The 19,952-nt window shown below is 36.1% G+C and overlaps 1 protein-coding gene across 1 annotated transcript in view; it reads left to right on the top strand.

The window, feature by feature from the left end:
• CSPP1 (centrosome and spindle pole associated protein 1) overlaps positions 1-19,952 on the top strand; it is a 117,483-nt gene that overhangs the window by 48,522 nt on the left and 49,009 nt on the right. The window contains exons 13-17 of the mRNA XM_019630312.1: positions 1,644-1,852; positions 3,954-4,075; positions 4,456-4,534; positions 12,555-12,684; positions 14,836-14,983. Of these exons, the coding sequence (XP_019485857.1) occupies positions 1,644-1,852; positions 3,954-4,075; positions 4,456-4,534; positions 12,555-12,684; positions 14,836-14,983 (688 nt within the window). The remainder of the gene's footprint in view (positions 1-1,643; positions 1,853-3,953; positions 4,076-4,455; positions 4,535-12,554; positions 12,685-14,835; positions 14,984-19,952) is intronic.

Below are 19,952 nucleotides of genomic sequence, written 5' to 3'. Positions count from 1 at the left end.
AGGTTAATGTTTAATCTTTCATTGAAATATGCCTCAAGTGTGGTAGCAAGTGGAGATAGATAGAAGATATTGGGGGCAATGTAAGAGGTCACCAGTTTGAACAGCAATCAACTAAACTTGTTTATTTCCCTAAAGTAAATTTTTCCTTGTTTATATGTGCATCATTTTTATTTTTTTTAGTTTGTTTCAAATTAGTTTTTTCTACTTTGTTCAATATACTATTCCACAGAAAAGTTATCTCAGTTTAATTTACAATAGATGTTAATATTGTTCTTGAATATATCTTGACTATTTTCCTTATAGTGGATTGATTTCCAAAGAAACTGAAATCTTTAATTCTGGTCTTTAAGTAATTTTTATTTAATGAAAAACTAGAGAGACAATAACCTTATTTTTACTTTAATTTTGCAATTCTCATGATTAAGTGGAATGAATTACTTACATCATTGCAGTTAAGTAAGGAGAAGGTAATTTGTTGCTCTGCTCAAAGTATACTTTTTCTGTAGTTGGATATGTACATTTACTTGCTAAGGCAAGCTTTAGTTTCATTTTTGAATGATGATTAAAAACTAATTTCATTAAAAAGTTCATTCTTAAAAAAAATACAGCAATTTAAAATTATTCAACTTTAGGCAGCTTTTGATTTCCTTTTACTTATGCTAAGTGTACATCCTGTGGGTTATCCCTTTAAAAAAGTTTAACAGTGTGCTTTTTGACTGCTCATAGAATAAAACTTAGATTAATCGGAGAAATCATTCCTGGGGAAGATAAACATGGGGAGAGAAAAAAAAAAGGATAAATGCCAAAGCTAAATTTATTTTCTTCTATCAATAAATACCCTTTGGAGTAGTTTTCCCAATCAAAAAATTCCTTTTAAAATCTTGAACTTTTTAATGTAATATGATGGCATGTTGGATTTGTAGTTACATTAGTATTTGATGGACCCTCTTACTTATATTTGAATGAAACAACCTTTAGAGTGTCAAGTTGCTTTAGGAGAATAAATAGACAAAAATATTAGACATAATACGAGTAGCTAACCATTACTTTTAGGTTTCCTTTTGATGTGCAAATCTTAGAAAAGGACACACAAATGGTATTCTAGAGCAGGGGTAGCAAAGTACAGTATGGCCTTTGGTTAAAGCCAGTTGCTGCCGATTTTTGCACATAAAGCTTTATTGCAGCTCACCCTGCTCATTTGTTTATATACTGTTTTGGGCTACTCAGTAAGGCTGAGCCGGGTAGGATGGCCTGCAAAGCCTGAGATACTTACTACTTGGCTCTTTACAGAAAATGTTTGCTGACTGTTCTAGAGAATACTGTGATGTCAGAAATGGCAGTTGGCTAGAGAAGCAGCATAGTGTTGTAATATAATTGAGAGTTTTGTATTTAGAATTAACACCTGGCTCTAGTCTTGATTATTTATTGTGGCGAAATGTTAGATGATTGATGTACTTCCAGGGATCCTCAGTTACCCCATTTCTAAGGTAAGGACTAGAGCTTCAAAATCTCTTCTAGTTGTAAAATTCTGTTCTCTGTGACTGACTTAAGTGTCCGCTGACAGTCGGGGATAGAGGGCCTTTTGCGGTGCCTGCCACCTTTAAGTTTGTGATTATGTGTAACAGATTTTTTTTCTCTTTTAGCCTGATAGACTAAAGCAGTTTAGTGTGGCACCACGACACTATGAAGAGAAGCTACCACCCGAAAGACCCAGAGTAGCTTTCCAGACACCTCTGCCTCCCTTATCTTCCCCATCCGCCCCACCCATCCCACCAGTTCACTCCATCCCATCTCAGAGTGAAGATTTGCACAATGGCCTCAGCAGCACCCTTGGTGAAATGGTGCCCCCCAGGTGCTTGTTTAAATGTTTTTTTGTTTGGGAATTAGGTAAGGTATCATTGTATTTTATAGCTAGAAGGATTTACTGAAGCAGATAATGTTAACCTCCGGAGATTTTTGTAGAATTCATGATGTTTCTCAAATAATTTCTCTTGAAATCTGTTTTCATTGTTGGTCTTTTGTCATTATAAAAACAAGGGAAATCTTTATAACATTTTTTCATTGTTTAAAGGTGCTTTAGTATTTTTAGACTGCATAAGTACATTTAATATTTAGTTTTGGGTCATATTTTTAAATATCTATTTTTGATATCTTTTAACATATAAAAGATGCACATCTTCAATTTTTTAATTCCACTTGGCAAACATTGAGTAATTCCTTCAGATTATGCAGAAAAAGTTTCTAATGTAGCTCTTTTATATTTATTACTTTATTTTAACTTGCATTTCATTGCACTCTTTCTGTGTGATTACTTGCTGCGCTCCAGCTGCTCAAATTGCTGTGCTTTCCTGGGGAAACTCAGGGAGCCCTCCTCACCGCCGCCATTTTTTCTCTCTCTCTGTGTGATTATTTATGGGCTGTGTAACTCAGATACCTACAATGAAAACTGTTGAGGTTATAGAACTGTAATTTAGGTACGAGGGCAGAGATTTGATTTCTGTTGGTAAAAGGCATCATGTCCTAGACTATACATACAGAAAATCCTGGTGTTAACATTGAGATTTTCCGGCTGTGCTTTCTTCTCTTAGTAGGACTTGAACTTATTTTTTGCTTACTATTAATGTATTCATTATAGGAGTATATTTAATCAGGTATTTTTCTTTTTTAACAGTGATATTTTCTGGGCTATACTTTCTTTCAAAAGGACTTGGTCTTATCTTTTAGTTGCTACTAACAAATTGTAGGACTCTGTTTACTGTATTAATCAGCTGTTTTATTTGTTTCCTGACTCAAAAGACTAGGTGGGATTGGAATTACTGAGCATGATATGGTGGCCTCAGCATTGGTTTAGGGATTAAAATGGTTGGTTTCACTGTCTGGGTTTTGGTCATACTGCACCTTTATAGAACTTCAATTTTCTCATTTGTAAAAGTGGAATAGAAGTATTTTTTCCTTATCTGTAATTACAGGTTGTTGTGAGGATTAAATCTTAAATAAACCTCTATAAAAATGTAAGATTTAATGATATTAACAATTTTTCATTGCAATTTTCAACTGCTTTGGTGATGAATCTATGGAGTGAGGATAGTAAGGTTAGGCACATTGAGTGACTAGTAAATGGGAAAAATATTTACGACTGAAGAGAACTTTAATGCCTTCTTAGCTTTTTGGTATTATTTTGAAATATACAGCAAGGGAGAACACGTTAGGATATACTTAAAAAGTATGAACATTCTGGGATACCCCTTTCTCTTTCTGTTCATTTGAAGGAATTTTCCTTTTCCAGTTTCCCTATTGGAAAATGTTGCCTTGGTGGAAATACGTGATATTTCCTAATCAGTAATGAAGTGCTGAAGTAGAAGTTTTAACGTTGTGAAATCCTAAAAATCATGTCAAGACTTTACTGTTGATATATAAGTGGTATTCATTTCACATTATGGTTAACTTTCTTTGAGAGAACAATACATTTTTAGAGTTAAAAACTGCACCTCTTCCCCTGTCACATGGAGCCATTTGTAATCCTGTTGCGTACCCCTTGTCTCCCTGAACTGTCCTTCCTCCCTGTGTTAACTCACCGTAGCAACATGGCTGATGCATTGCCTTTTCTAGAAGCTTCCATAGGCTTTCCTTCTCTGATTTAAATGTCCCTGATCTGTGTTCCTGTAACTCCCTGAGTCTGCTTGTATAGTTTCATTTACTGTACTTTGCTGTAATTGTCTGTTTAGTTCTGTATTATTCCTGAGAAACAGGGACCATGTTTGTTCAATACCAGCATATAGTGATTAATTAGATATTAGTTGATCGAACAAAATCTGAAGTTTTTGTCTTACATAGTGTTGTAGTTTTTTCTAAAGCAGCAATTTATTTTCAGTAACATTTTAGGAAAAGAACGATATATTGATTTTTAAAAATTACGATGAAATAGAAAATTTTCCAATTTTCTTCTGATACAGGATTGCGCCTCTGCCTCCACCTCCCCTCCTACCACCTTTGGCTGCTAACTATCGAACTCCTTACGATGATGCTTACTATTTTTATGGAGCCAGGAATACTTTGGACCCCGGTCTTGCTTATTGTAAGTTGTCTTTTATGTATGTAAGTCTGTAGGGTAAACATTACTTTCCAGTGTTTCAGTCAGGAAAATTGTTTTTTGTCAAGGAAAAATATACAAATGAGAAAAGCACAGCTTTACTTAAGTCAAATACTATACATTTATTGATTTAAATGCCCTCTTTTAAAATTCAGTTATATTTCATAGTTATTTCCTTTTTATTTAGATTGGAAAAATAATTATGTTGCATTTTCTTGCATTGTTTTTTGCTAACTCCTAACCCAGAAGGAAATAGGGATGTTTTTTTCTTAGGTAACATATTCAGTGACTATTTTTTTTTAAGGATAGTTGTTATTAAATGGGTACTCTGGAATAAATGTGTGTGGTTTTTTTTCCCCTTTAAGATGGTTCAGGAATGATGGGAGTACAGCCTGCAGCTTATGTTAGCGCTCCTGTCACCCACCAGCCAGCACCATCCATTATGTAAGTCATTAGTTAAAATTGTAATTTCTTTCAATATTAATTTGTCTTCCATAGAACCCTTGTTACTCAACTCATTATTTTTTCTTCAGAACAGATATAACTTATTTTAATTTCTAATTATTGCATAATCATTATGTTCACAGTATTGCTTTTAAGTCAATGTTTCATAGAAAATACATTTAAAAAATTAAGAATAGCATCACTTTTTCTCATTAGAAAAGTAATGCATGCATAGTATTGATAAATAAGAATATAAACAAACACGTGCAAAAAATTGAAATTGCCTAAAACCTCATTCATCCAGAGAGAGCCATATCTAAATATGCACTCAGGAAGTCTTTCTGTGTACACACACAAACTCACAAAAATAGACACACACACACCAAAATGCTATTATATTGTATATGTTGTTTTATAGCCTGCCTTTTTTTTTTTTTTTTTTAAGATTTTATTGGGGAATTGGGGGAGGGGAACAGCCAAGTTGTTGTCCTTCAATCTTAGTGGTGGAGGGCGCAGTAAGCTCAGCTCCAAGTCCAGTCTCACCGCTCTGCTCAAGGTGCTGTGTTCATTTAGTTGCGGGGGGTGGGAGGATGGTGGGGACGTAGCCACCATGCCATGCGGGAGTCGAACCAGCAGCCTCGTTGTTAAGAGCACACGCTCTATCCAGTGAGCCATCCGGGCGGCAGCTCAGCTCAAGATGCTGAGTTCAGTCTTTAGTTGCTTGTGAGCATAGCCCACCATCTTGAACAGGCAACCTTCTTGTTAGGAGCACGTGCTCTCACCAGCTGAGCTGTCCTGCCACCTGTTGGCAACTCCGTGGCAGCTCAGCTCGTGAGCTGTGTCACTGGCCCATGTGGGAATCGAACCGGCGACCCTGTTGCTGAGAGCTTGCATTCTTGAGCAAGCTCTTAACCAATTGAGCCACTCGGCTGGCCCCTGTAGCCTGCTTTTAAAATTAACAGTATATTATAAACATTTTTTCCAGGTCAATAAATATACTTCTAGAGAATCATTTTTTTAAACTGAATTTTTTGTTTAGAGATAATTGTAGATTCCCATGGTGGAATTGTTAGAAATAACAGAGACATGTTGTGTCCCCTTTACCCAGTTTTTCTCAACGCTAACATCTTGCAAAACTGTGGTACAATATCACAGCCCAGATACATGACCCAGGATCTAGTCAGGATACAGAACATTCCCATCACCACAAGGATCCCTTATGATGGTGCCCTTTTATAGACGTACTTAGTTCCCTGCTGTTTGTACTCCCTTCTTAGCCACTGCTAACAACTATTCTCTTCTTCGTTTCTACAATATCATTTTAAGAATGTTATATAAATGCAATTATTTAATAATAGTAAACTTTTTTCTTTTTTTAATTTTTATTTATTGGGGCGACATTGGTTAGGAAAATTATATGGATTTCAGGTGTACTGTTCTTCAATACATCATCTATCTCTATTGCATTGTGTGTTCACTATCCCAAGTTAGTTCTCCTTCCATCACCATATATTTGGTTCCTTTTACTCTCATCTACCAGCCCATCTCCCCTTACCCTCTGGTAAACACTGAACTGGTGTCTATGATTGTTTGTTTGTTTGTCTTGTTCGTTTGTTGCTTTCAGTTTTATATCCCACATGTGAGTGAAATCATATGGTTCTTGACTTTTTCTATCTGACCTATTTCGCTTAGCATGATAATCTCCAGATCCATCCATGTTGTAGCAAGTGGCAGTATTTCATCTTTTCTTATGGCTGAGTGGTATTCCATTGGGTATATACACCACATCTTCTTTTTCCTGTCGTCTGTCAAAGGACACTATGGTTGTTTCCATGTCTTGGCTACCGTGAATCATACATAGGGGTACATATATCTTTATAGATAAATGTTTTCAGATTTTTGGGGTAGATAACCCAGAAGAGGGATTGCTGGGTCATATGGTAATTCTATTCTTAATTTTTTGAAGAACCTCCATACTGTTTCCATAGTAACTATACCTTACATTTCCACCAGCAGTGTATGAGGGTTTCTTTTTCTCCACAGCCTCTCCAACATTTGTTATTACTTGTCTGGTTGATAATAGCCATTCTAACAGGCATAATGTGGCATCTCATTGTGGTCTTGATTTGCATTTCGCTAGTGAACTTGATTGAGCATTTTTTCATGTATTTGTATGGGGGTTTGCTTTTTAAAGTCAGCATAATTCTCTGTAGATTTGGTTGTTGCATGTGTAAATAGTTCTTATGTTCTTATTGCTGAGTAGCATTCCATGTTATGGATATACCATAGTTTGTTTAACCATTCACTCATTGAAGGACATCACAGTTATTATGGATAGAGCTGATTATAAACATTTGTGTACAGATTTTTGTGTGAACATAGCCTTTCTTTAGGATGATTGTCCAGGAGTGTTATTGTTGGGTTGAGTGGTGGTTTGGTAGTTACAGGTTAGTTTTGTAAGGAATTGCCAAACTATTTTCAGAAAGACTGTATCATTTTACATTCATATCAACAATGTGTTAAGAATCTGGTTTCTTCACATCTTCACCAGCATTTGGTGTTGTGATTTTTATTTATGCCTTTCTGATAGGTGTGTAGTGATACATCATTGCGGTTTTAATTTACATTTTCCCAGTGATAATGATGTTGAACATCTTTTCATGTGTTTATTTGCCATCTATAAATCTTTTTGGTGAAATATCCCTTGATGTCTTTTGTACATTTTCTAATGGGAATTAGAAATATTCGTTTTTAATTCGTTTTTAAAATTACTGAGTTTTGAGAGTTCTTTATTTATCTTAAATACTAGTTATTTGTCAGATGATATGGTTTGCAAATATTTTCTGTCAGCTTGTTTTTTATCCTTTCAGTAAGATCTTTCACAGAGCAAAAGTTTTAAGTTTTGATCAACTCCAATGTATCAGTTTTTCCTTTTATATAGATCATGCTTTCAGTGTCAAGTCTAGGTACTCTTTTCCTAGGCCTAGATCCCAAAGATTTTTTTCCTGTTTTTTTACCCCACCTAAAAGTTGTAGAGGCTTAGATCAGGGGTCTTTTGGTGGGGGGGGGGTCGGGGAGTGGAGTGTCCATTGGCTCCCAGCACCATTTGTTGACAAGATTATTTTTCCTCTGTTGAATTGCTTTTGTACTTTTGTCAGAATCAGTTGGGCATATTTGTGTGGGTCTGTTTCTGAGATTTTCTTTTCCTTTCCATTGACCTATGTTCCTATTCTTATACTGGTAGTACTTGGTTATTGTAGCACTGTAGTTAAGTTTTGAAATTGGGAAGTGTGAGTTCTCTAAATTTGTTTTTCTTTTCTAAGATTGTTTTGGCTCTGCTAGGTCCTTCTCATTTTCATGTGAATTTTAGGACCAGCTTGTTAGTTTCTGCAAAAAAGGCACTTGAGATTTTGATAGAGAATATATAGCATCTGTAGATTTGTTTAGTCAGCATTACCATCTTAAATTTTTTCAATTTATTTATTGTGGTGAAATACACATAAAACCATTAAAATCATTTGTAGTGTATACTTCAGTGATGTCAACTACATTCATACTGTTGTGCAACCATCACCGCTATCTAGACCTCTTCTCACCTTGCATTTCCAGACCTCTTCTCACCTTGCAAAACCGAAACTCTATACCTATTAAACTACATCTGCCCATTCCCTCTTTCCTTGCCCCTGGCAGCCGCTGTTCTATCTTCTGCGTCTGTGTTTTTTACTTTGTTAGGTACCTCATAAAAGTGGAATCTTACAGCATTTGTCTTTTTTGTGTCTGGATTATTTTACTTACTATAATTGCAAGGTTCATCCATGTTGTAGCATGTGACAGGATTTCCTTGTTTTTAAAGGCTAAATAATATTCCATTGTATGAATACACCACATTTTCTTTATTTATTCGTCTGTTACTTTCAAAGGAACGCTAGGGAGGAATTCAGAAAATAACTAAAGATATTGTCAGTGTGTTGAGATAATTCTATATTCAGCAAGATTATTTTTCATGAATGAGATTGAAATAAAAATATTTTTAAGAAAACAACCAAATTTGCCATTAGCAGATCTTAAGTAAATGAAATTCTTAAATGCAGAAGGAAGGAGGTCGTAGCGGGAAGGTCTGAGATGCACAAAGCAATGGAAGGAGAAAGTGATAAATATGTGGATGGAATGAAATACATATGAGCTATGTAAAATTATTATGGGCTTAAAAGTAAAATTAATAATAATTAACAGGAAAATAGGAATAGAATGTAATTTGGAAGGGATTAAATGGAGTAGATAGTGTGTTTTAAAATCTTTGTATCTGTTGGGAAGATGGTAAAGATTTTGATTAGCTTTAGTCTTTGATAAGTACATGGACAAAGGTGTAACACTTAGAGGAAAAAAAATCAAAAAGGAGGAAATAAAGAAACATAGAAAGGCTTAAGGAGCCTATTTAATTAACCTGAATATAAGTCAAAATTAAATGGCAAATTTAAATTTGATATTAGTAAATAAGTATATAGTTGAAAGAGAAATTTTGTCCTACTAGATACAAAAGCAAAATCCAGGTACATGTTACTTATAAGACATATATTTAAAAAATAATGTAGAAAAGTTGCAAGTAAAAGGGTACAGACATACTAGGAGAATATGAATTAACATAAAGTTTGTTTAACTATTTTAGTATCTGATAAGATAGAGTTTTCAGTCATAAAGCTTTGAGACAAAAAGATTCCCTTTATAAAGAGTAAAGGTTCATTTTAGCAGACAATAGAACAAAAAATTGTATGCACCTAAAAATATAGTCTCAAAATATATAAAAGGCAAAATGTTAAAGAACTTCAGGGAAAAGTACACAAATACAGAATCCTAGCGTTGGAGTTTATCACTTCATTCCATAAGTGATAGATGAAGCAGAAAATAATCAGTACGTTTCTGGAAGAATTCAGTGAACATAATTAAAAAGCTTATTATAATGGAAATGTGTAGAAATGCACCCTAAACTTCAGAGTATCTATTTTTGCTAATATCACAGGAATATTATAAAACTCATCATATCCTAATCCTTAAAGTCTCAGTGAATTTCTTTTGACTCATGTCCAATGGACTATTTAAGATTCAAATCAATTTAAAATATAACTTTAAAAATTTTCCATATATTAGAAATTAGAAAAAAAGGAACAAATTAGAAAATACATAAAATGTGATGAAAATTAAAATAATTATCAGGTATTTAAAATGTGACAAAAATAAAGTAAACCCAAAGAAGCAAGGAAAGAAAGAATAAAGAAAAGAACAGAAATTAATGGGCTAGAAACATACAATATAGAAAATCAGTCTAAAGTAGGTTCCTTGAAAACAGTAATATAAAAAAAATAGTTTCCTATTGAATTGTCAAGGAAAAAAACAAGCTATTAGAGATGAAAAAATTGTCATTTCTGAATTTTTACAACTTAAAAATTCTATGTCTATTCTGTGTCAATTTGGAAATTTAGGTGAAGAAAAATTCCAAGTAAAATTTAACTTAAAGTAACTTAAAACGAAACAGAAAACCTGAGTAATATAAAAACTGTTAAAAAAAATTGGGTCATTAGTTTCAAATCTTAACTAATTAAATAACTCCAGGTCTAGATGGATTGGTGACTTATACCAAGTATTCAGGGAAAACAATTAATCTTACACAAGCTAATACAGAGTATAGACCAAGAGGGAATACTCTGTAGGTACTACTATGAGATTGTCATAATCTTGATACTCAAACCTGACAAGGCCAATATGAGAATGGAAAATTACAGGCTAATCTTGCTAATGAATATAGATAAAAGAATCCTGAAACGGAACCTCATAATGTAAAAAAGGATATTTCATCCCAAGTTGGACTAACTTGGGAAGGTAGGATGACTGAATGTTGCTGCGTATCAGCTAAGAGTATGGACTTCGCAGGCTGAGTTCCTTGGTTTGAATCCTGGTTTTACTTAGCCCAGAGCATGTTTCTTAATTTCTTCTGTTCCTTGTTTGTTAATTGGGATAATAATAGTATCCATTGGTGATTAAAAACAAAATAGGTTAGAGGGAAACCTACTTAAGTTGAGAAAGTGTAAACATGAAGAACCTACATCATAATTTAAATTAATAGAGATATGTTTAAAACTTTCCTTTTGAGATTGACAGTATGACTAGTATTCTTATCACCACTTCCTTTTAGGGCCCAATAATTGCAGCAAGGGCAAAAGTAAAAATGAAAGGAAGGAAGATAGGCACAAGAATTAGAAAGGAAGAGAAAAAACTGATATTATTTGCAAAAGAATGTACAGACAAAATATTAGAATTAGTAGGAGTTTTAGCAGAATTGCTGAATACAAAATCAATATATAAAAAGCAGTTGCAGGACATGGCGGTTTCTTATAGAGTTAAACATATACTTAACATGCAACACTGTAATTCCATTTCTAGGCATATACTTAAGAGAAATAAAACTATATGTACATACAAAGACTTGGGCTTGATAGCCAAAAAGTGTCAACAATTCAAATGTCTGTGAACTAGTAAATGGATAAATAAAATATGTTATGTCCAAACAATGAAATACTATTCAGCAATAAAAAGGAATGAACTACTGATGTGTACTACAACATAACTCAAAAATATGATACGTGAAAGAATCCATTTATATTGTTTGTTTCCACTTAAATGTCCAGAGAGCAAATCTACAGAGACAGAAAGCAGGCCACTTACTGATTGCCTGTGGCTGGGGGTGGGAGCGGGGCTTGTTTGCATATGGGTGTGAGGGTTATTTTGGGGTTATGGAAACGGATATGGTTGTACAATTCCACAAATTTACTGAACATCGTTGAGATGTGTAATTACTACCCCTATTTTTTCTCTCCTCCTCCCATCCTGATCTGATTGTACATACTTCCCTAAATGCTCTCTTTCTGGTGCCAGAGCAAAATCAATAAATAAAGGCCAAGAATTCGGACCTTGAGCGAGTGGTAAGACACAAACAGAAAGAAAACTGAGTGAAGCAGATACTGAGAGCATCTATCCACCATATAATTTATAGCCAGTTTGCTCTGAGAGATTAATTTAGATTAATACTCAGATAAGCCTTCTCAATCTTCTATATTTATTAATGCATGCAGAAAAAGTATGATGTCTTTTAGGAATCATTTGCTCCGAAAAAGTATTATGTCTTTTAGGAATCATTTGCTCTGGTTCTCATCTTTCCTTTCACACATTCGTAATCCAGTGTGACAGTATACACAAACACGTCTGTTTATCCTAATAAAAGATTGTAAATAAATTGGATAAGTTGAATACACAAAGGAAACTCAGATTTAAAGTGATAATGATGTTTTGGGAAATGAGATGCCTTTTGTACTCTCTTTGTAATTATAATTTTATTATAAAACTAATATTTATCTTTTATAATTCAGATTTTTAAAATGTATTATTTTCTGCAAAGTGGCTGCATTCCTGTACTTTACCATGTTGTATTTAAGACAATAGCACTTTATTGCTCGAGATTTATATAACCATGTTTTCAATATTTCCTTTTTTGATTTTTTTATAAGTTTTCCTAAAATTTTTACTTTATTTGGGACAGTCATACTTTTTACTGTCATAATATTGTTTTATCCTTGAATTGGCTAGGATGGTGTTACTTTATATTGGAGTATATTAAGTATATCATTAGTTACATTATTTGATGGACTTTCACTGTATTATTATTACTGTGCATTCAGAGAAGAGCAGAAGCCATATGTATACTGCTTGATGAATTATCACAAAGTGTTTTTACCCTCATGAAACTACCACCTAAGTCAAGAAATAGGTCCAGTAAATTTGAAAGTTTCATGAATTATGAAAGCAGAGCTGGGGGAAGTCATTAACGTGAGGAGTTCTCTTTGACCCACAGAGAACTAACTCTCTTCCCATTTTTAAATGTGCTGCTTATATGCTATTTCAAAGAAGTGTTGCCTTTTCTTCTTGCTTGGTCATAAATGGATTCAAATTATTAATTGTGTATTTGATGTAGGAGTACAGTTGGACAGAATGAACTGAAGATGACAAGTGATCGAGCAATAAATTCAGGATTGTTTTTTGAAGATAAACCAAAGGCTTCTAAGCAATTGCTTCAGTCTTACCAGGAAGCTTTGCAGCAGCAGGTACTCGTTCATGGATTCAGCCATTTGTTTGTTCATTCATTTGATCATTTTGTGTGTTAGCACAGAGGTCCCTTAGAGCTCAGTGTGGCAGTGGAGAGCAAAGATCCAGTTAGGTATCATTCACTATGATTAAGTTTTGATGCAGATAGATTGGAATGCTGTTGAAAGCCTAGGATTGGGAGAATAATTGAGTAGTTATAGAAGGGTAGAAGGGCTCCGCATGGTTGTTGATGTTTGAGCTGCATGGTGTACACTGAATAGATATGAAATTCCTGGGAGAAGGGGCTGGAGTGTTAGATTGTGCTGGATCGTGAAGGACTAGCTATAAGGGGCTTTCAGTTTCATCCTATTTTGGATAGACAAAGGGAAGACATTTTAAACCAGAGTGAAAGGAATAGTTGATGTGAACAGATTAGGCTTTTTAGGAAGATACCTGGTTGTGATGTAGGTGATTGGGAAAGAGATGTGGCAGAGAAACTTTTTTAGGGGGTGGGGGGATGGGAAGGATGTCCAAGAGACAGTTCTGGGGTTTCAGTGATAAGAGTTAGGTACAGGGGATGAGAAAGAAAGGGGGCCTTGGAGGTGATTCTGAGTGTTGTAATCTAGGAGAATGTAATCAATGAGGCAATAAATAAGACGGAATAAAAGAAGTAGGACAATTTTAGGGAGGAGAATAATGGCTTCTGTTGTAGTTTATAATGTCTGAAGAGAGTTTATAGAAGAGTAAACTGTATCAAATGCATGGATTTTGGTGGGGAATACCCATATCTCTGAGAGGACCCTGGAACTCTTGGTAGGTATATGTCCACCTGAGGTACTTTTCTATGAAATTCCACCTAGATTTCTTCTAAAGCTCCTTTTTTTCAATTTTCACATGGGCAACCTCCTTAAAAGATGGATTTTTTTTTTTTAAAGATTTTATTGAGGAATTGCGGGAGGGGAACAGCGCTGGGGAATCGGGGGAAGGGGAACAGACAAGTTGCTGTCCTTTTGTTCTTCAGTCCAGTTGTGGAGGACGTTGCTTCACTGGCCCAAGTTGGCACCATCATTGCGCTCTTCCCGGTTGAGGCAGATCAGTTGCCGGCCTCTGGACGGCCGCTCACAGCGGCTGCTGGCCGCTCACGCTGGCTGCTGAATATATACAGTAGCCCATGGCAACCCACTGCAGCAGAGGCTGCAGCCTACACTGTCGCCGGTGACTCACAGCAGCCCAGCTCCAGATTGAGCTGTTGTTCAGCATCTTAGCTGTAGAGGGCAGTGTCACTGGCCCTCATATGTGGGATCCGAACCGGGGCCCTCTAGTGTCCCAAGCCAGCTCTTAACCAACGCGCCACTCAGCTGGCTCGGATTTTTTTTTAAAGGTATAGAGTTACCAACATTATTTTATTTTACGTTAGTATTCTACAAAATAGAAGACTGAATTAATCTGTCTGTTTTCAGATGAGCATATTAAAAACCACTGAATTTATGTTTTACATGTGAGGATTTCCTTGGCCTTGCTGGCATGGTTGCCTAAATTTTCCATGTATACTCGAATGGTTATAATTTTAAAAGTCACTTCCCAAAATGTAGATACTTGTTTATTGCCTATCCATATGTCTCTAGAGAAAAAGCCTGTATTTATACTTGATGATGATGATAAGATTGAATTTGTTTTGTTGGCTGTCATAAAGTTGTAGTTTAAGTAGCCCAGCATTCCCCGAAGGGCTTTGAACTTCGCACCTCTGTGAATGCTGGGAATGGAGTTTGCCCAGCGTGGATGGTTCTGCTGAGGAGTGTGGTGTAGTCTGTAGCTGGCCAGGTCCCGTGAAACGGTAAATGAAAAAGGAAAGTAGGGAGATCCTGTTGGTCCCCATGGAACTGGTGAAGTTAGGGAGGGAATGGCTCAGGTGGACACTGAGGGTCGGAGGGAAGAGTTAGTTTAGTCCAAAGTGGTATCAATGGCTGCAAAGGACTAGTGGCCATTGAAGTGTTTTAAAATTGGGTATCACATATGTTTGTGGTTTTAAATTTTAGAGTGAAGCATACTGAAAAGAAAATTCCTAGTTTTTTTCTGTAATAAGAAAAATGAAATAAATCTGATGTTAAAAGAAACATTTTGTATCAGAATACTTGTTAGGACTTACTATGAATGTTTCCTCTGTTGTCAAGATTCGGGAAAGAGAAGAAAGAAGGAAGAAAGAACGTGAGGAAAAGGAAGAATACGACGCTAAGCTAGAGGCTGAAATGAGAAGTTACAACCCCTGGGGGAAAGGCGGAGGTGGTGCTCCTCTCAGGGATGCAAAGGGAAATCTGATAAGTATGTTACTTCCAGCAATGGGTTGTTTTTAAAAGAAATGAAATTATTTTTAACTTTTGAAAAGAATGGGGAGTAGAAAGAAGTGTGAATCATAGCCTGTAAGTCAAGGTCTATTTTTATGTAGCTTAATGCAAAAGAGGTGTTTTGATAATAAATATAGTAACAGGTTAGAAAGCCTTTCTTCTTCAGAATACTGGTCATTTATTTTTATTACAAATTGTCCATCCTCTGATGATAATAATGTGGGTGCAGAGAAAAGCTATGTTACTTGGCAAGTTTTTACCCAAACTAGTAGTTGGAATTTTTTTTTTTTTTAAATTGGAGAATTGGGGGAATGGGAACAGTGCTGGGGAATTGGGGGAAGGGGAACAGACAAGTTGCTGTCGTTTTTTTTGGTCTTCAGTCTAGCTGTGGAGGACGTTGCTTCACTGGCCCAAGTTGGCACCATCGTTGCGCTCTTCCTGGGCGAGGCAGATCAGTCGCCGGCTTCTGGACGGCCGCTCACGGCGGCTGCTGGCCGCTCACGCTGGCTGCTGGCTACACACTGTAGCCCATGGCAACCCACTGCCACAGGGACTGCAGCCTACGCCGTTGCCAGCGACTCACAGCAGCCCAGCTCCAGGTTGAGCTGTTGTTCAGCATCTTAGCTGTGGAGGGCAGTGTCACTGGCCCTCATATGTGGGATCCGAACCGGGGCCCTCTGGCGTCCCAAGCCAGTTCTTAACCATCGCGCCACTCGGCCGGCCCAGTAGTTGGAATTTAAAAAATTTTCCTAGTAAAAATAACAAAATTCTTATTACAAGTTTTTTTTTTTTTTTAAAGATTTTTTTTTGGGGAATTGGGGGATGGAAACAGCTAGGGAATTGGGGGAAGGGGAACAGACATGTTGTTTTTTTGTTCTTCAGTCTAATTGTGGAGGACGTTGCTTCACTAGCCCAAGTTGGCACCATCATTGCACGCTCTTCCTGGGCGAGGCAGATCAGTCACCGGCTTCTGGCCACGGCGGCTGCTGGCCACTCATGCTGGCTGCTGGCTACACACGGTAGCTCATGGCAACCCACTGCAGCAGGGGCTGTAGCCTATGCCGTCGCTGGTAACTCACGGTAGCCTAGCTCCAGGTTGAGCTGTTGTTTAGCATCTTAGCTGTAGAGGGCAGTGTCACTGGCTCTCGTATGTGGGATCCGAACCGGGGCCCTCTGGCGTCCCAAGCCAGCTCTTAACCAACGCGCCACTCGGCCCCTGTTTTTTTTTTTTTTTAAACTAGTAAGATAGCTTCAAAATAAGGTATTTGGAATAGTGTGACATGGGATATTGTGTTTAATTCATATGTCATGTACTTGCTCAATGCAAGGACTTCTTTGAAAAATAGACTTGATCTCAGAAATTTTCTGGCAGGTTGCAGAATTACATTGAGTTATCTTGTAATTATGTGCTCTCAAAAATGTTTGATTTAGAAATCATACAAAAAGCACGTTGAAAAGAGAAACTTGATTCAACTTGTTATGTATATGAGGATCCTCTCTGATTAGCTTTTAGCTGAGCATTAAAGTAGAGCAAAGATAATGGGTTTTTGAAAGTTGTTTAATTTGAAATGAGGAGTGAATCACAGAAACCCATTATAATGGTAAAAATGTAGATTTCATGTTCTTATTGTAGGAATAGTTGAGTGATACATTCAGAAGATTTTTTTGATACTGAGTTTAGAGTTAAGCTTATGCCTTTGATTCTTTATTAAAAATGGCTTTTTAGAAAAGATATATTGGGACCCACTTAAAATAATAAGATAACTTTTTTTTCCCCTGTCTTCACCTCATAAATACTTTCCTCATGGTTTTTTGAAGATGCTTACTCCATAGATGAGGTGATTTTAAGTGATATATAAACAGACATTACTGAAAGGGGAAATATTTATTTGACTATATATTAGACAAACACTGATTTTCCCTCTATGGATAGTGCTACATTTCCTTTTAAAGTAGGGGTATTAGTCCAGATGCTTAACAAAAAGTGCTGTTAACAAACAACCCCCAGTCCTCAGAGGCTGAGGCTTAAGGCAGTATCCCTTTACTTCTTCCTCGTGTCACATCCTGATGCTGTTTGGGTTTTTTCTCCTCCAAGAGGTGACCCAGGAATCCAGGCCTCTTGCATTGCGTCACTCCTTCACTTCTGGTTGTGCAGACAGAGCCCAGGGGTGGGAGAACAAGTGGAGAATTTTGTTGGGGCCTGGCCTAGAGTGGAGGAATGGCACAGTCCTCATGTTCCATGGTCCAGACCTCGTATAAGGTTCTAATTGAACTGCACAGGAGGCTGGGACGCTTAGGGTCCTTTATCCCCAGGGGGCAGACATGGGATTGATAAACATCCAGTCCGTCTGTGCTCAGTAAATTATAAAGTGTGAATTGATAGAAACATACCAGTTACCAGGAAGGAGGTGCTTACAAGACTGAAACTTTGGGAAGCACTGAAATAATTTCCTAGAACTTTCCAGCTTGTTTCTAAGATTATTTCTAGTTCAGACAATACAGTTATGGTGTCCTGTATGTGTTTTAATTGCTTATCAGTAGGATAAGTGTGGGTTATTTAATTATAAAATATTGTTCTAGAATTGCTTGGTCTAATGCAGCGGTTCTCAACCTGTGGGTCGCCACCCCTTTGGGGGGTCGAACAACCCTTTCACAGGGGTCGCCGGATACTCGTATGTGGGCATATCTGCACGTGGGCCTGGAGACGGATAGAGGAGCGGTGTCTTGGTTCCTAAGATCATTGGAAATATGTGTTTTCCGATGGTCTTAGGCGACCCCTGTGAAAGGTTGAGAACCGCTGGTCTAATGGGAATGGAGCAAACTATTCTGAGATTTTCATTTTTAGTGGTAATATTTAGTTTGCTTATTTAATGCTACATTCAGGCCATGAAATAGAAAAGATGCACCATATTATCAAGTACATTGTGGCTCTCTTTTAACGGTATTTCCAAAGCAGGTAAACTCATTATGTAAAGAATGTCTGTATTGTATGTGGCGGTTATAGTTTAGAGAGGCAAGGAACATAATTTTTCTATTATATTTGAAATACGTAGTAAAAAACAGTGTTCTACATCATGGGATGACCAAGACCAGCTAACCTCTGTCCTGCGCTGGCTAATTTTAATTCGGCTGCCGGCTTTTCTAATTATTCCTGCTATATCTTTGATCTTTTATTACAAAGAAATTAAAGAAATTGAATGTTCGCCCTTAGCTCTCTAAGGAAGATCTTTTTATAAGGGAAAGTAGTTATTAATAAAATATCAAAATCTATTACCCATGCATTTGTAACATAGCATCGACCCTTTTAAAGTAAATACTCTGTTTTATTAGTACTGTTAAAATTCGTTGCCTATCTCAGTTCTTTATTCATTAAAGTTTTTTATTCAAGATCCCATAAAAAACTGATTTTATTCTAATATCTTTCAATGGGTGAATGGATAAACAAACTGTGGTACATTCATGCAACGGGATGCTACTCAGCCATAAAAAAGAATGAGCTATTGATGCCCAGAACATCTCGTAAGGCTCTCAAAGGAATTATGCTAAGTGAAAGAAGCCCTTTTCTAAGGGTTACATACCCTTATGTTCTCAAAATGACCGAACTATAGAGATAGAGAATGAATCAGTGGCTGCCAGAGTTTATGGCTGGGGAGAGGGAGTGACTTTTATAAATAGATAGCATGATACAGGCTTTTGGGGTGATAGAACCGCTTTGTATCCTGATTATGGTGATGTTATGTGAATCTATCATACGTTAAAATTTTAAAACCTACACCAAATGAAAAAAAACCCCAACAATTTGAAAGATAGCAAAAGAATTCATAGTTTGATTAATAGCAAGATCAAACATTTCTTCATGTGATTGAATAAGTATTTTTATTTCTCTTATGTATTTTCCTCAGTTAGATTTGTTTGTTTTTTATGTTGTTTATCGAGACAATTTGTACATAATGAAATATGCTTTTTAAGTGTATTCAATGAGTTTCGACAGCTGATTCTAGTAACTGCTACAATCAAGATATAGAACATTAACAAATTACCCAACCTTTTATCCTTACCAACCTTTGAGCCTTTTGTATCTGACGTTTTTCTTTTAGTATAATGTTTCTGAGAGTTATCCATGTTGTTGTGTATGTTAGTAGATTTTTTCTTTTTGTTACTGAATAGTACCCCATTATGTGAAGGTACCACAATTGTTCATCATTTACCGGTTCATGGACATTTGTGTTTTTTTTACAGTTTAAAGCTATAATGAATAAAGTTGTTATAAACATTCACTTACAGGTCATTGTATGGACATAGTCTTCATCTCTTTTGGGTAAATGCCTAGGAATGGAATTGCTGGGATGTATAGTATGTTTAACTTTGTAAGAAATTTCCAGACATTTTTCCACAGTGGTTGTGCCATTTGCATCCCCACCAGCAAAACACGAGATTTCCAGTTGTTCTGAATCCCTATCAGCACTCTGTTCGTCTTTAAAATTTTAGTCATTCTATTACATACATACTGATAGCGCTTTGTGTTTTTTTTAAAGACATTATTTTGAAATAATTTAAGACTTAGAGAAGAGTTGCGAAGGTATTATAGAGAGTACCCCCTCGCCCAGTTTCTCTTAATATTAACATCTTACATAATCTTGGCACAGTGATCAAAACTAGAAATTAAAATTAGTGCCATACTGTTAATTAAATTATAGACTTGATTTGGATTTCACCAGTTTCTCCCCTGATGTTTTCTTTTTTTCTTTTTTTTGTGTGTGAATATAGAGTTTATTAAAGGAATACAATGGCTGTAGAAGTACCAATGACTTAATTGCAAGATATAATTGAAATATGCACATAGGTAAAACTTACAAATACTTTGTACAATTTAAAAAACATTTGAGGAACAAATAATATCATATAATAGAAAAGGTTCATGAAAAGTACAGAACTTTCTACAAATA

This window comes from Hipposideros armiger, unplaced genomic scaffold (assembly GCF_001890085.2).
Source record: "Hipposideros armiger isolate ML-2016 unplaced genomic scaffold, ASM189008v1 scaffold_900, whole genome shotgun sequence".
Taxonomy (NCBI): domain Eukaryota; kingdom Metazoa; phylum Chordata; class Mammalia; order Chiroptera; family Hipposideridae; genus Hipposideros; species Hipposideros armiger.
Note: the sequence above shows the minus strand (reverse complement) of the source record. Positions and strands in the feature narration are given on the sequence as shown.